This window comes from Panulirus ornatus, chromosome 30, assembly GCF_036320965.1.
Source record: "Panulirus ornatus isolate Po-2019 chromosome 30, ASM3632096v1, whole genome shotgun sequence".
Taxonomy (NCBI): Eukaryota; Metazoa; Arthropoda; class Malacostraca; order Decapoda; family Palinuridae; genus Panulirus; species Panulirus ornatus.
The window spans coordinates 21274684-21289914 of record NC_092253.1 but is presented as its reverse complement, the minus strand read 5'-3'; the positions used below and the strand labels follow the sequence as shown (position 1 = coordinate 21289914).

Sequence of the window (15231 nt, the reverse complement as noted above, 5' to 3'; positions counted from 1 at the left end):
ATGGAGTGAAAAAGATTTTGTGTGATCGGGGCCTGAACATGCAGGAGGGTGAAAGGAGGGCAAGGAATAGAGTGAATTGGAGCGATGTGGTATACAGGGGTTGACGTGCTGTCAGTGGATTGAATCAAGGCATGTGAAGCGTCTGGGGTAAACCATGGAAAGGGCTGTGTAGGTATGTATATTTGCGTGTGTGGATTGTATTACATGTGTAATGGGGAGGGGTTGGCATTTCTTTCGCATGTTTCCTTGCGCTACCTCGCAAACGCGGAACAGGACAAGTTAAAAAAAAAAAAATAATAATATATATATAATATTAAATAATATTATTATATTGTATGTATATGATATAATATATGTATTATTATATTATATATTGATATATAAAATATACTTAAGTGAAGTAAATGTTATAGTTGTGTTATGAGTGATAGTTTTCATCATGGTGTTTTTGACAAGAAAATAGTGAAGTTGGAGAAAAATGTGCTTAGACATTGAAGCTTATTGATACAGTGGTAAATTGATGAAACTGCTATGACGTTGTGTAATAAATTGTACATTTCCTTTTCCATAGCCAGAGGTTGAACCATTATGTGACATTCTTTTTTTTCATTCATTTCAATCTAAAAGTTTGTTTTCTAAATTGTTTCTTACATTTTTCATATGTATATATATGTATGTGTGTGTGTGTGTGTGTATGTGCGTATGTGTGTGTATGTGTATGTGTATATATATATGTATATTATCCCTGGGGATAGGGGTGAAAGAATACTTCCCACGTATTCCTCGCGTGTCGTAGAAAGCGACTAGAGGGGACGGGAGCGGGGGGCCGGAAATCCTCCCCTCCTTGTATTAACTTTCTAAAATGGGAAACAGAAGAAGGAGTCACGCGGGGAGTGATCATCCTCCTCGAAGGCTCAGAGTGGGGTGCCTAAATGTGTGTGGATGTAACCAAGATGTGAAAAAAGGAGAGATAGGTAGTATGTTTGAGGAAAGGAACCTGGATGTTTTGGCTCTGAGTGAAACGAAGCTCAAGGGTAAAGGGGAAGAGTGGTTTGGAAATGTCTGGGGAGTGAAGTCAGGGGTTAGTGAAAGGACAAGAGCAAGGGAAGGAGTAGCAATACTCCTGAAACAGGAGTTGTGGGAGTATGTGATAGAATGTAAGAAAGTAAATTCTCGATTAATATGGGTAAAATTGAAAGTTGATGGAGAGAGGTGGGTGATTATTGGTGCATATGCACCTGGGCATGAGAAGAAAGATCATGAGAGGCAAGTGTTTTGGGAGCAGCTGAATGAGTGTGTTAGCGGTTTTGATGCACGAGACCGGGTTATAGTGATGGGTGATTTGAATGCAAAGGTGAGTAATGTGGCAGTTGAGGGAATAATTGGTATGCATGGGGTGTTCAGTGTTGTAAATGGAAATGGTGAAGAGCTTGTAGATTTATGTGCTGAAAAAGGACTGATGATTGGGAATACCTGGTTTAAAAAGCGAGATATACATAAGTATACTTATGTAAGTAGGAGAGATGGCCAGAGAGCGTTATTGGATTACGTGTTAATTGACAGGCGTGCGAAAGAGAGAATTTTGGATGTTAATGTGCTGAGAGGTGCAACTGGAGGGATGTGTGATCATTATCTTGTGGAGGCTAAGGTGAAGATTAGTATGGGTTGTCAGAAAAGAGGAGTGAATGTTGGGGTGAAGAAGGTGGTGAGAGTGAGTGAGCTTGGGAAGGAGACCTGTGTGGGGAAGTACCAGGAGAGACTGTGTACAGAATGGAAAAAGGTGAGAACAATGGAAGTAAGGGGAGTGGGGGAGGAATGGGATGTATTTAGGGAATCAGTGATGGATTGCGCAAAAGATGCTTGTGGCATGAGAAGAGTGGGAGGTGGGCTGTTTAGAAAGGGTAGTGAGTGGTGGGATGAAGAAGTAAGAGTATTAGTGAAAGAGAAGAGAGAGGCATTTGGACGATTTTTGCAGGGAAAAAATGCAATTGAGTGGGAGAAGTATAAAAGAAAGAGACAGGAGGTCAAGAGAAAGGTGCAAGAGGTGAAAAAAAGAGCAAATGAGAGTTGGGGTGAGAGACTATCAGTAAATTTTAGGGAGAATAAAAAGATGTTCTGGAAGGAGGTAAATAGGGTGCGTAAGACAAGGGAGCAAATGGGAACTTCAGTGAAGGGCGTAAATGGGGAGGTGATAACAAGTAGCGGTGATGTGAGAAGGAGATGGAATGAGTATTTTGAAGGTTTGTTGAATGTGTCTGATGACAGAGTGGCAGATATAGGGTGTTTTGGTCGAGGTGGTGTGCAAAGTGAGAGGGTTAGGGAAAATGATTTGGTAAACAGAGAAGAGGTAGTAAAAGCTTTGCGGAAGATGAAAGCCGGCAAGGCAGCAGGTTTGGATGGTATTGCAGTGGAATTTAGTAAAAAAGGGGGTGACTGTATTGTTGACTGGTTGGTAAGGTTATTTAATGTATGTATGACTCATGGTGAGGTGCCTGAGGATTGGCGGAATGCGTGCATAGTGCCATTGTACAAAGGCAAAGGGGATAAGAGTGAGTGCTCAAATTACAGAGGTATAAGTTTGTTGAGTATTCCTGGTAAATTATATGGGAGGGTATTGATTGAGAGGGTGAAGGCATGTACAGAGCATCAGATTGGGGAAGAGCAGTGCGGTTTCAGAAGTGGTTAGAGGATGTGTGGATCAGGTGTTTGCTTTGAAGAATGTATGTGAGAAATACTTAGAAAAGCAAATGGATTTGTATGTAGCATTTATGGATCTGGAGAAGGCATATGATAGAGTTGATAGAGATGCTCTGTGGAAGGTATTAAGAATATATGGTGTGGGAGGCAAGTTGTTAGAAGCAGTGAAAAGTTTTTATCGAGGATGTAAGGCATGTGTACGTGTAGGAAGAGAGGAAAGTGATTGGTTCTCAGTGAATGTAGGTTTGCGGCAGGGGTGTGTGATGTCTCCATGGTTGTTTAATTTGTTTATGGATGGGGTTGTTAGGGAGGTAAATGCAAGAGTCCTGGAAAGAGGGGCAAGTATGAAGTCTGTTGGGGATGAGAGAGCTTGGGAAGTGAGTCAGTTGTTGTTCGCTGATGATACAGCGCTGGTGGCTGATTCATGTGAGAAACTGCAGAAGCTGGTGACTGAGTTTGGTAAAGTGTGTGGAAGAAGAAAGTTAAGAGTAAATGTGAATAAGAGCAAGGTTATTAGGTACAGTAGGGGTGAGGGTCAAGTCAATTGGGAGGTGAGTTTGAATGGAGAAAAACTGGAGGAAGTGAAGTGTTTTAGATATCTGGGAGTGGATCTGTCAGCGGATGGAACCATGGAAGCGGAAGTGGATCATAGGGTGGGGGAGGGGGCGAAAATTTTGGGAGCCTTGAAAAATGTGTGGAAGTCGAGAACATTATCTCGGAAAGCAAAAATGGGTATGTTTGAAGGAATAGTGGTTCCAACAATGTTGTATGGTTGCGAGGCGTGGGCTATGGGTAGAGATGTGCGCAGGAGGATGGATGTGCTGGAAATGAGATGTTTGAGGACAATGTGTGGTGTGAGGTGGTTTGATCGAGTAAGTAACGTAAGGGTAAGAGAGATGTGTGGAAATAAAAAGAGCGTGGTTGAGAGAGCAGAAGAGGGTGTTTTGAAATGGTTTGGGCACATTGAGAGAATGAGTGAGGAAAGATTGACCAAGAGGATATATGTGTCGGAGGTGGAGGGAACGAGGAGAAGAGGGAGACCAAATTGGAGGTGGAAAGATGGAGTGAAAAAGATTTTGTGTGATCGGGGCCTGAACATGCAGGAGGGTGAAAGGAGGGCAAGGAATAGAGTGAATTGGAGCTATGTGGTATACAGGGGTTGACGTGCTGTCAGTGGATTGAATCAAGTGCATGTGAAGCGTCTGGGGTAAACCATGGAAAGCTGTGTAGGTATGTATATTTGCGTGTGTGGACGTATGTACATGTGTATGGGGGGGGGTGTTGGGCCATTTCTTTCGTCTGTTTCCTTGCGCTACCTCGCAAACGCGGGAGACAGCGACAAAGTATAAAAAAAAAAAAAAAAAAAAATATATATATATATATATATATATATATATATATATATATATATATATATATATATATATATATATGTATATATATATATATATATATATATATATATATATATATATATATATATATATATATATATATATATATATATATATATATATATATATATATATTTTTTTTTTTATGCCTCGTCGCTGTCTCCCGCGTTTGCGAGGTAGCGCAAGGAAACAGACGAAAAGAAATGGCCCAACCCCCCCATACACATGTACATACATACGTCCACACACGCAAATATACATACCTACACAGCTTTCCATGGTTTACCCCGGACGCTTCACATGCCTTGATTCAATCCACTGACAGCACGTCAACCCCTGTATACCACATCGCTCCAATTCACTCTATTCCTTGCCCTCCTTTCACCCTCCTGCATGTTCAGGCCCCGATCACACAAAATCCTATTCACTCCATCTTTCCACCTCCAATTTGGTCTCCCTCTTCTCCTCGTTCCCTCCACCTCCGACACATATATCCTCTTGGTCAATCTTTCCTCACTCATTCTCTCCATGTGCCCAAACCACTTCAAAACACCCTCTTCTGCTCTCTCAACCACGCTCTTTTTATTTCCACACATCTCTCTTACCCTTACGTTACTTACTCGATCAAACCACCTCACACCACACATTGTCCTCAAACATCTCATTTCCAGCACATCCATCCTCCTGCGCACAACTCTATCCATAGCCCACGCCTCGCAACCATACAACATTGTTGGAACCACTATTCCTTCAAACATACCCATTTTTGCTTTCCGGGATAATGTTCTCGACTTCCACACATTTTTCAAGGCTCCCAAAATTTTTGCCCCCTCCCCCACCCTATGATCCACTTCCGCTTCCATGGTTCCATCCGCTGCCAGATCCACTCCCAGATATCTAAAACACTTCACTTCCTCCAGTTTTTCTCCATTCAAACTCACCTCCCAATTGACTTGACCCTCAACCCTACTGTACCTAATAACCTTGCTCTTATTCACATTTACTCTTAACTTTCTTCTTCCACACACTTTACCAAACTCCGTCACCAGCTTCTGCAGTTTCTCACATGAATCCGCCACCAGCGCTGTATCATCAGCGAACAACAACTGACTCACTTCCCAAGCTCTCTCATCCCCAACAGACTTCATACTTGCCCCTCTTTCCAAGACTCTTGCATTTACCTCCCTAACAACCCCATCCATAAACAAATTAAACAACCATGGAGACATCACACACCCCTGCCGCAAACCTACATTCACTGAGAACCAATCACTTTCCTCTCTTCCTACACGTACACATGCCTTACATCCTCGATAAAAACTTTTCACTGCTTCTAACAACTTGCCTCCCACACCATATATTCTTAATACCTTCCACAGAGCATCTCTATCAACTCTATCATATGCCTTCTCCAGATCCATAAATGCTACATACAAATCCATTTGCTTTTCTAAGTATTTCTCACATACATTCTTCAAAGCAAACACCTGATCCACACATCCTCTACCACTTCTGAAACCACACTGCTCTTCCCCAATCTGATGCTCTGTACATGCCTTCACCCTCTCAATCAATACCCTCCCATATAATTTACCAGGAATACTCAACAAACTTATATCTCTGTAATTTGAGCACTCACTCTTATCCCCTTTGCCTGTGTACAATGGCACTATGCACGCATTCCGCCAATCCTCAGGCACCTCACCATGAGTCATACATACATTAAATAACCTTACCAACCAGTCAACAATACAGTCACCCCCTTTTTTTATAAATTCCACTGCAATACCATCCAAACCTGCTGCCTTGCCGGCTTTCATGCAGCCGTTGGACCTGAACGATCCCAACCTCGTCAAGGCCATCTGGAAACCTGAGGTGTACTTCCCCAACGCCAAGCATGCAGAGTTCCAGTTCGTGACTGTGCCCAACGTCCTAGTCCGGATCAACCCTTCCGTCACCATTGGTCGAAGGAAAGACGAACGCTGAACAGTTGTGTTACTGGAGTGATAGTTTTCATGCATGGTGTTTTGACAAGAAAATAGTGAAGTTGGAGAAGAATGTAGCTTAGACATTGAAGCTTATTGATTCAGTGGTGAAATTGATGAGAACTGCTATTGACGTTTGTGTGAATAAATTGTACATTTCCTTTTCCATAGCCAGAGGTTGATCCATTATGTGACGTTCATTTTTTTCATTCTTTTCAAGCTAAAAGTTTGTTTTCTAAATTGTTTCTTACATTTTTCATATGTATATATATGTATGTGTGTGTGTGTGTGTATGTGCGTATGTGTGTGTGTGTGTGTGTGTGTGTATATATATATGTATATTATCCCTGGGGATAGGGGTGAAAGAATACTTCCCACGTATTCCTCGCGTGTCGTAGAAAGCGACTAGAGGGGACGGGAGCGGGGGGCCAGAAATCCTCCCCTCCTTGTATTAACTTTCTAAAATGGGAAACAGAAGAAGGAGTCACGCGGGGAGTGCTCATCCTCTTCGAAGGCTCAGAGTGGGGTGCCTAAATGTGTGTGGATGTAACCAAGATGTGAAAAAAGGAGAGATAGGTAGTATGTTTGAGGAAAGGAACCTGGATGTTTTGGCTCTGAGTGAAACGAAGCTCAAGGGTAAAGGGGAAGAGTGGTTTGGAAATGTCTGGGGAGTGAAGTCAGGGGTTAGTGAGAGGACAAGAGCAAGGGAAGGAGTAGCAATACTCCTGAAACAGGAGTTGTGGGAGTATGTGATAGAATGTAAGAAAGTAAATTCTCGATTGATATGGGTAAAACTGAAAGTTGATGGAGAGAGGTGGGTGATTATTGGTGCATATGCACCTGGGCATGAGAAGAAAGATCATGAGAGGCAAGTGTTTTGGGAGCAGCTAAATGAGTGTGTTAGCGGTTTTGATGCACGAGACCGGGTTATAGTGATGGGTGATTTGAATGCAAAGGTGAGTAATGTGGCAGTTGAGGGAATAATTGGTATGCATGGGGTGTTCAGTGTTGTAAATGGAAATGGTGAAGAGCTTGTAGATTTATGTGCTGAAAAAGGACTGATGATTGGGAATACCTGGTTTAAAAAGCGAGATATACATAAGTATACTTATGTAAGCAGGAGAGATGGCCAGAGAGCGTTATTGGATTACGTGTTAATTGACAGGCGTGCGAAAGAGAGACTTTTGGATGTCAATGTGCTGAGAGGTGCAACTGGAGGGATGTCTGATCATTATCTTGTGGAGGCTAAGGTGAAGATTAGTATGGGTTTTCAGAAAAGAAGAGTGAATGTTGGGGTGAAGAAGGTGGTGAGAGTAAGTGAGCTTGGGAAGGAGACCTGTGTGCGGAAGTATCAGGAGAGACTGTGTACAGAATGGAAAAAGGTGAGAACAATGGAAGTAAGGGGAGTGGGGGAGGAATGGGATGTATTTAGGGAATCAGTGATGGATTGCGCAAAAGATGCTTGTGGCATGAGAAGAGTGGGAGGTGGGCTGTTTAGAAAGGGTAGTGAGTGGTGGGATGAAGAAGTAAGAGTATTAGTGAAAGAGAAGAGGGAGGCATTTGGACGATTTTTGCAGGGAAAAAATGCAATTGAGTGGGAGAAGTATAAAAGAAAGAGACAAGAGGTCAAGAGAAAGGTGCAAGAGGTGAAAAAAAGGGCAAATGAGAGTTGGGGTGAGAGACTATCAGTAAATTTTAGGGAGAATAAAAAGATGTTCTGGAAGGAGGTAAATAGGGTGCGTAAGACAAGGGAGCAAATGGGAACTTCAGTGAAGGGCGTAAATGGGGAGGTGATAACAAGTAGTGGTGATGTGAGAAGGAGATGGAATGAGTATTTTGAAGGTTTGTTGAATGTGTCTGATGACAGAGTGGCAGATATAGGGTGTTTTGGTCGAGGTGGTGTGCAAAGTGAGAGGGTTAGGGAAAATGATTTGGTAAACAGAGAAGAGGTAGTAAAAGCTTTGCGGAAGATATATATATATATATATATACATATATATATATATATATATATATATATATATATATATATATATATATATATATATATATATATATATATATATATATATATATATATATATATATGATAGTGAAAGGTACTAGAGAACATAACACCTAGCCATCTGTGTGAATCATTTAAAGGAAGGTTTTTATCAAATTACGTGACAGTGAGAAACGGTCGGCTCACTTACGTCTGAGTACATTTTGTTCGTTGTAGACCGTCACAATGTGGTGGGAGGTGACGGTGCGTGACGCTACTGGCCATCACGAAGATGAGGATCGCTGGGCAGGCTCCCACGCAGGTTCCGCTGGTGAGGAGGTGAGTGAGGACTGGTAAGGTGTCGCATCTTCCACACAGCCTTCCTTGTGGTTAGCACGGGACGAGGGACCTCACACACCGCGTCCACAACTGTTTAACTACCCACAAACAACCATCTAACTACCCGCAAACAACCATTTAACTTCCTGCAAACAGCCACTTAACTTCCGGCAAACAACCATTTAACTACCCGCAAAGAACCCTTTAACTAACCGAAAACATCTATCTAACCACTAACAAGCATTTAACTACCCACAAACAACCATCTAACTACCCACAAACAACGAATTCATTGGTTGAAAATTCTACTTCCAACGCGACAGGAACTAATATACAACCCATAAAAATCCTCTTGTTACCTTTAACTGTCTGACTACCCTCCAAACGACCCTATTAAAGACCAGACCAGGAGCTGCTAAAAGGCGCTTCTCCCATCAGTTCCCCGGCGGCTTAACCAGGCAAATCCTCTACCAGGGTTCGATTCAACCGGGCGAGAAGCAATTAGAGTTACCAATAACGAAGTAGAACTTCCCCAAGAGCGACCACTGCAGTCAGACGCCGCGAGGGGAAGCTACACGGAGGGTTGGATCCTGCTGCTGGTCTTTGACGGTGGTATTCGATGCCACGTTTGATAAGATGCCGATTGAATTTGCCTCCGCTTGGCTGGCGTTCTTGTAGGTGCAGAACCCCATGATCATCAGTCCTATTCGTCAGCCACTGTCTAAGATACGGTGGTATTCAGAGTAGGTGCGTGTGTGTGTGTGTGTGTGTGTGTGTGTGTGTGTGTCCTTACAACTTGCACGTGGACCAAGGTCACATGACTGGTCCAGCACGGACCTAGACGACGTACATCCCCCACAACTCGCTCCCTACAATCGACTGATGAACTTACTGACATCTTAAGAAATGAGGAACCACATGGCATCACAGCTTCCCTGGATGTGGAGTCTCGCTTCACACATGTAGCAGTGGAGAGGACAATAGACATCATCTTGGATTACGTTTATCAACACCATGTCTGACTTCCCCTGAAGATGCCCAGAAATATAGTAAAAGAAATATGACGTGTCTGCACCATGGACGCCTCTCTGAGATGTCCACAAGGCAAGCTTTACCAGCAGGTGGATGGAATAGCCATGGGGTCCCCCTTGAGGGTTCTCTTTGCGCAGGCATTTATGTCGTATATCTAAATTACAACAGTGCGACTTTGATACCACTGTGAACAGCAAGGTAGAGCACCATCTCGTGGCTAGCAGACAGCCTCAACGTAAGAGCATAAATGTTTACTACAGGAACACACACTTACGACAACATATCGTAAGGACGAGAAAGTCGTGCGAGATAATGTGGTCAGAAACTGCAAAGCGATTGAGGAAGACAAGGATACCTGTCTGATAATATACTCCAACAATCCGAAAAGATGTTTGCTCCTCATGAACAATATGGTAAGTCACTCTGGAAGTTTGAGTCGTACCGTTGTGGTATATGAGTACCGATGCAATATCATGGACTGTCAGCCTCACCACATGAATTACATTGGACATACAACCTGCACCCTGAGCCGCCGCCTCTCGCTCCTCATGCCAAGGGATGGAATCAAACATCATAAACCAAAGCATGGAACGAAACTAACGAGGGAGATTACAGTAAATAACACCGAAATCATGACTAGCTGCAGTGATTGGAGGAGACTACAGATATTAGAAGCCATTCACGTTAGAGAGAAAGCACCTGTCATCAACATCCAGACAAACATGACCACCGCCATATAGCTCTATGATGGCCCGCCAATAGGATGTAGAGCTAACATTTTAGAGCAAGGGAAACTCGTTACTCACCCGCCATAAGTTAACGAGTCCGTCATTCCAGGACAGGAGGAACGTGACACTGATCCACCTTATGCTGGGTTACGAAGGTCAGAGAGAATCAGACGAGCCTGACCTGACCTCAACGCCACACGCGGAAAAGAACGGTCTCGCTTGGCCCAACTTAGTGTATTTAGTAATGGACTACCTATATTCCTACCTAGTTGAAGATTGTTCTCATTTGTTTCCTTTCCTTAAGTTTTTCTATATTTCTGCATCAATATTTTGTTTTTGGGTTGTAGTTGATACTACCGTTCATGACATTGTTAATCTGTATCGCTTATAGTGTTTCCCATACTTTTTATGTTATATGCACTTTCGGTTTTCCGAGTTTGTTTCTTATACACATGTTGTTGCATAATACATTTTATATCCAAGTTTTGTGAAGCAATCTTTACTCTCTTTTTGTAGATTCCTGATGATAAATCTGTGAAAGCGAAAGCTTGATTGAAATATAACGGATGATTTTGGACAATTGTTGTTTGAGCCCTCACCCGGTGATAGAAAAACGTTGAGAAAATTAGAGAATGTAAAAGATATTCATAACTCTAAATACGCTTTCGCATTCAATTCTATGTGTATGAGAGAAAAACCTGCTCCCAGTTTACACTATTATACATATATATATATATATATACACGAGTATAGTGCATATGAACTCGCACTTTCCGTTAAACACATAATGTCCTCCAACAGCAAGGATTCGAACCCCAGGCCTTTTTGGTGGTAGTTGGGAACGCTAACCACTCGGCTATGATCGTCCCTAATAGGGAAATGACTATGGGGTCTAGACCGGTCAAATCTCATCAGGCTCACATTACTAATCATAATGTGAGTTTGATGGGATCTGACTGGTCTAAACTCCATTGTTCATGATGTGAGACGAAGAGTATTCGATTACTAGTGATCGAGTAGTCATTTCCCTATTAGGGGAGATCATAGCCGAGCGGTTAGCGTTCCCAACTACCACGCGAAAGGTCGGGTTTGAATCATTGCTGTTGGAGGGCATTATGAGATTATATATATATATATATATATATATATATATATATATATATATATATATATATATATATATATATATATATATATATATATATATATATATATATATATATTACAGGCTGACGTTAGTGACTATATCCCTGTAGTTTGCTCTCATATATTATAGCTTGCGTCACCTGAAAGAGAAAACGGAGATAATGTTCTTTACGAAAGCCATATTTCCCCAATTGTTTCCACCACAACAACACATGAATGGTGAGGCTTTCGATCTCCAGCAGAACTAGCAAACCCCGTCTGCTCGGGGCGTATTTGGATCTATTTTTTGTTTGTATTAGATATGAAGGAAACTGCCTTTAGATCTACAGTATATATATATATATATATATATATATATATATATATATATATATATATATATATATATATATATATATATATATATCTTAAATTTTTGGTGAGTTCTTTTCATTTGTCGGAAAGTTTATATTTTGTGTTTACGATGTTCTTGATGGGGTAGTGGGAGTGTGAAGGTGAGGGTTGGTAGGTGGCCCCGCCCTTGTGACACCAGCACGTCTCTAAGAGGATGGTGTTGCCGCCCTTGTGACACCAGCACGTCTGCGGGAGGATGGTGTTGCCGCCCTTGTGACACCAGCACGTCTCCGGGAGGGTGGTGGTGCCGTCACCGCCACCCCTCGAGGGAGAGAGGGCCCCAGCCACAGCAGGTGGGCGGCAGGTTATCATCAGGCGCTCGGGAAAGTGACTTTAATCTTTCACTTTCAAGCGTGAGCGGTGCAGTAAGGGTGCTCGCCATGAGCCACACGTGTGTCAACTTCCTCGTCTGAATCAGAGCTTAATCGGTGGGTGGGGGGAGCCAGCGGTGGCTACGTCTGCCATTAAGTGTTATACGAAAAGTCGAGTAAATATCACTGTGTGGAACGGCTGCAGGAGGAGGAGCTGCTCCTGGTCTTGAGGTGTTTGCCAACCAGTGTGCAAAAGTTCCTGATTGTTGATCTGTAAAACTGCAGCAGTTTGTCTAGTCGAAAGGAGTATTTTGACAGCCACGGTGTGAGAGTTGTTTACAATTGTAGTGAAATAGGGGGGATATATTTAGAAGATTCTTGTCTACATACTGTTGTATGTAAACAAGAGGACCGGTCCACAGCCTCTGTGCCACAGGGATTCGAATGTGACGTGGAGAAGTGAGCGTACGAGATGATGAAACCATGAGGAGAACAAGCTTATCTGACGTTGCGTTTAATAGACAAAAAAGATAAAAATAATGACATCATTTCTTGATAACAATAACGGAATAACAATAAAGATCAACATAACATGTCACAGTGAGCAGAGATCAGTCTTATGAGCGAGCTTGTCGAAAAGCCCTATGCCGCAATGATCATTTCCGGGTCCCTCACCAGGCGTCGAAACCCAGGGTCTCGGGTTGCAGATGTCGTGCGCCGCTGCCGGACGAACCACCTAGGCCAAGGACTTAGGCGTAAGCTAGGGGCGGGAGGTGAACACCGGTAGGTCTGTAGTCAAAGTCGGACTCATGAATGGGGTCTGGTTGGTATGGCCTGGGGTCCGGTTGGTATGGCCTGGGGTCTGGTTGGTATGGCCTGGGGTCTGGTTGGTATGGCCTGGGGTCCGGTTGGTATGGCCTGGGGTCTGGTTGGTATGGCCTGGGGTCCGGTTGGTATGGCCTGGGGTCTGGTTGGTATGGCCTGAGGTCTGGTTGGTAGAGGGGCCTGGGGTCTGGTTGGTAGAGGGGCCTGGGGTCTGGGGCGGGATGCGAAGCCTCGCCCTCGTAGGTGATCTCAGCCACGAAGCCAGAGTCGCCCTCGACGTAGTAGGTCACCTTCTGCCGACGGCCGTCAGGGAGGGGCACGTAGTAGAAGCCACGGGTGCTGTAGCCGTCGCTAGACTCCTGGTGGCCAAAGTCCTCGCCCGTGTAGTCGTCCCGAACGTTGTAGCTGAAGTCGTAAGGCATGGGACTCTGGCCAGGGGAGAAGGCACGTTAGGTAGAGACAGGGGCAAGTGAACATCAGGTTACGTATTACCTGATCATATATCTGTAGCACAACCTGGGTACCACAGACAAAGTCTGAGTTGTATACGACCCTCCCTGAAATTGTCGAACAACCTCAGTATTTTTATAAAGACACTCAAGACCTTCATTCATCATTCACTCAATACAAAATATATATTTATGAATTTTGATCGAAGTTTGGTCTGTGTGGTTCACCTCATCCATACATGACGTTCTGATCAGGATTCTACACTGGAAACCTCGACACTGACTACATATTCATGATGCTATCTTGCTGAGGTTGAATCTAAAGAATTTACATTACCACTGATGCATTACCAGTGGCCTCTGAGACATGGACAGCTCAAGTCTTATGACTGAGTTAAGTTGTGACACGACTTGATCGTTCATCTAACGTAACGTATACTGTAACTAGTGGCTATAGTGAAAGCCTCTTAAGCTAAGCAATGGAAGTATCATACGGTATTGACTTAATGTAAATTGCTTTTTTCTCACTCATGTTCTTTAAAAAATCAAAATTGCGTTTGCCAATCCAGCGGGAAAGTCTTACCTCATCCTCGTAATTGTAGACTGGATCAGGACGGACGTACGCTGGGGGTACTGCTGGATGAATGGGCTCTAGGGATGGATGGATTGGTTCTGTAGATGGATGAATAGACGCTGGGAGAGGTTGGACAGGGCGGACAAAAGCAGGGCGACGAACAGGAAGGATAGGGCGATTCCTGATGTAGATGGGGCGTGGGACGGCGTGAATAGGTCGAGCCACAGGGACTAAAGGACGTGAGGCGACGTGGATAGGTCTCGGGGCAATAAAGATGGAGGATGAATCAGGGTGGACAGGCCTGGGAGTAGAATGGACAGGACTTATATCAGAGTTGAACGAATCTGAGCTGTGGTAGGTAGTGTCTTGCGAGGAGTGGACAGGCCTTGGATTTTGATCAAAAGGACGTGGGGTCGAGTAGACAGAGCCTGGAGGCAGGTAAATGGGATCGTTTGGAGGCTGGATAGGGGGAGTATTTGAGTGAGCAAGGTGGATAGGTGAGCTATGGAAGGAGTCATCAGGAGGGTGAGGTGCGGTCTGGATAGGGTCGGTATCGAAGTGGATTGTGGGCCTATAAATGGGATCAGACCCAGAACTGACAGGCGCAGGAGTGGAATGGACAGGTCCAGGCGCATGGTGGATAGGTCGCCTGTGGACGGGAGGAGGAGCGGAGTGAATCGGAGCACTAAATGTGGGACCACTGTGGGATAGGTCAGAATCGGGGCGAGCGATCGAGGCGCTTAGAACACTTGCCAAGATAATGACCTGCAAAAGGAAGATAAAGCACATTAATAAGGAAATAGAAATGAGTAATGTAAACAGACAACAAACTAGAAATAAACGTCACTAAATGCCATTGACAAAAAAGGCCACAAGAATCACTGTTCACACGTCACTTCCTGTTTAACACTACGACACTATACAGACCGCTAGCGTCATTCTGACGGTGGCGCTGGCGAAAGCAGATAAAGAATAATGCCTCGGTGAGAAGCAGCCAGACTTATATACTCGGGCGCCACCGCCCCCGGCACACACGTGAAAGGAAACTATGCTGAACCTGTTATTCCTTAGCAATAGTTGGTGCCAATATCCCTGTAGAACCAAGGAACTTTTCGCTTTTCAGTTATAAAGATGATCATCAATAGTGTTTGAAAAGACCGCCAGAGCTGGTCTGTTGCTTGGTTTCTTGGTTATTTGGATATCAAGCCTATCGATTACCAATTGACCATAGAGACCGTTGACTTGAAGTTATGACCAACAATCAAATAATCTTGAACACCTTCTTCAACACCTTCTTCAGGGGTTCAATCTAATTCCTAAGGCCATTTACGCTCTCACTCATGTATGGATGTGTCTGCAAGGGGGTTTGTTTGT

The 15231-nt window shown here is 43.7% G+C and overlaps 1 protein-coding gene across 1 annotated transcript; it reads right to left on the bottom strand.

Moving 5' to 3' along the window:
* Positions 1-12516: 12516 nt before the first annotated feature.
* Positions 12517-14808, bottom strand: LOC139758453 (uncharacterized). Its single transcript, XM_071679897.1, has 3 exons — positions 14785-14808; positions 13867-14622; positions 12517-13262 (listed from the first exon to the last, which is right to left on the bottom strand). Exons 1-3 carry the CDS (start codon positions 14794-14796, stop codon positions 12759-12761), a joined length of 1272 nt encoding a protein of 423 aa, XP_071535998.1. The 5' UTR covers positions 14797-14808; the 3' UTR covers positions 12517-12758.
* Between the last annotated feature and the right edge of the window lie 423 nt (positions 14809-15231).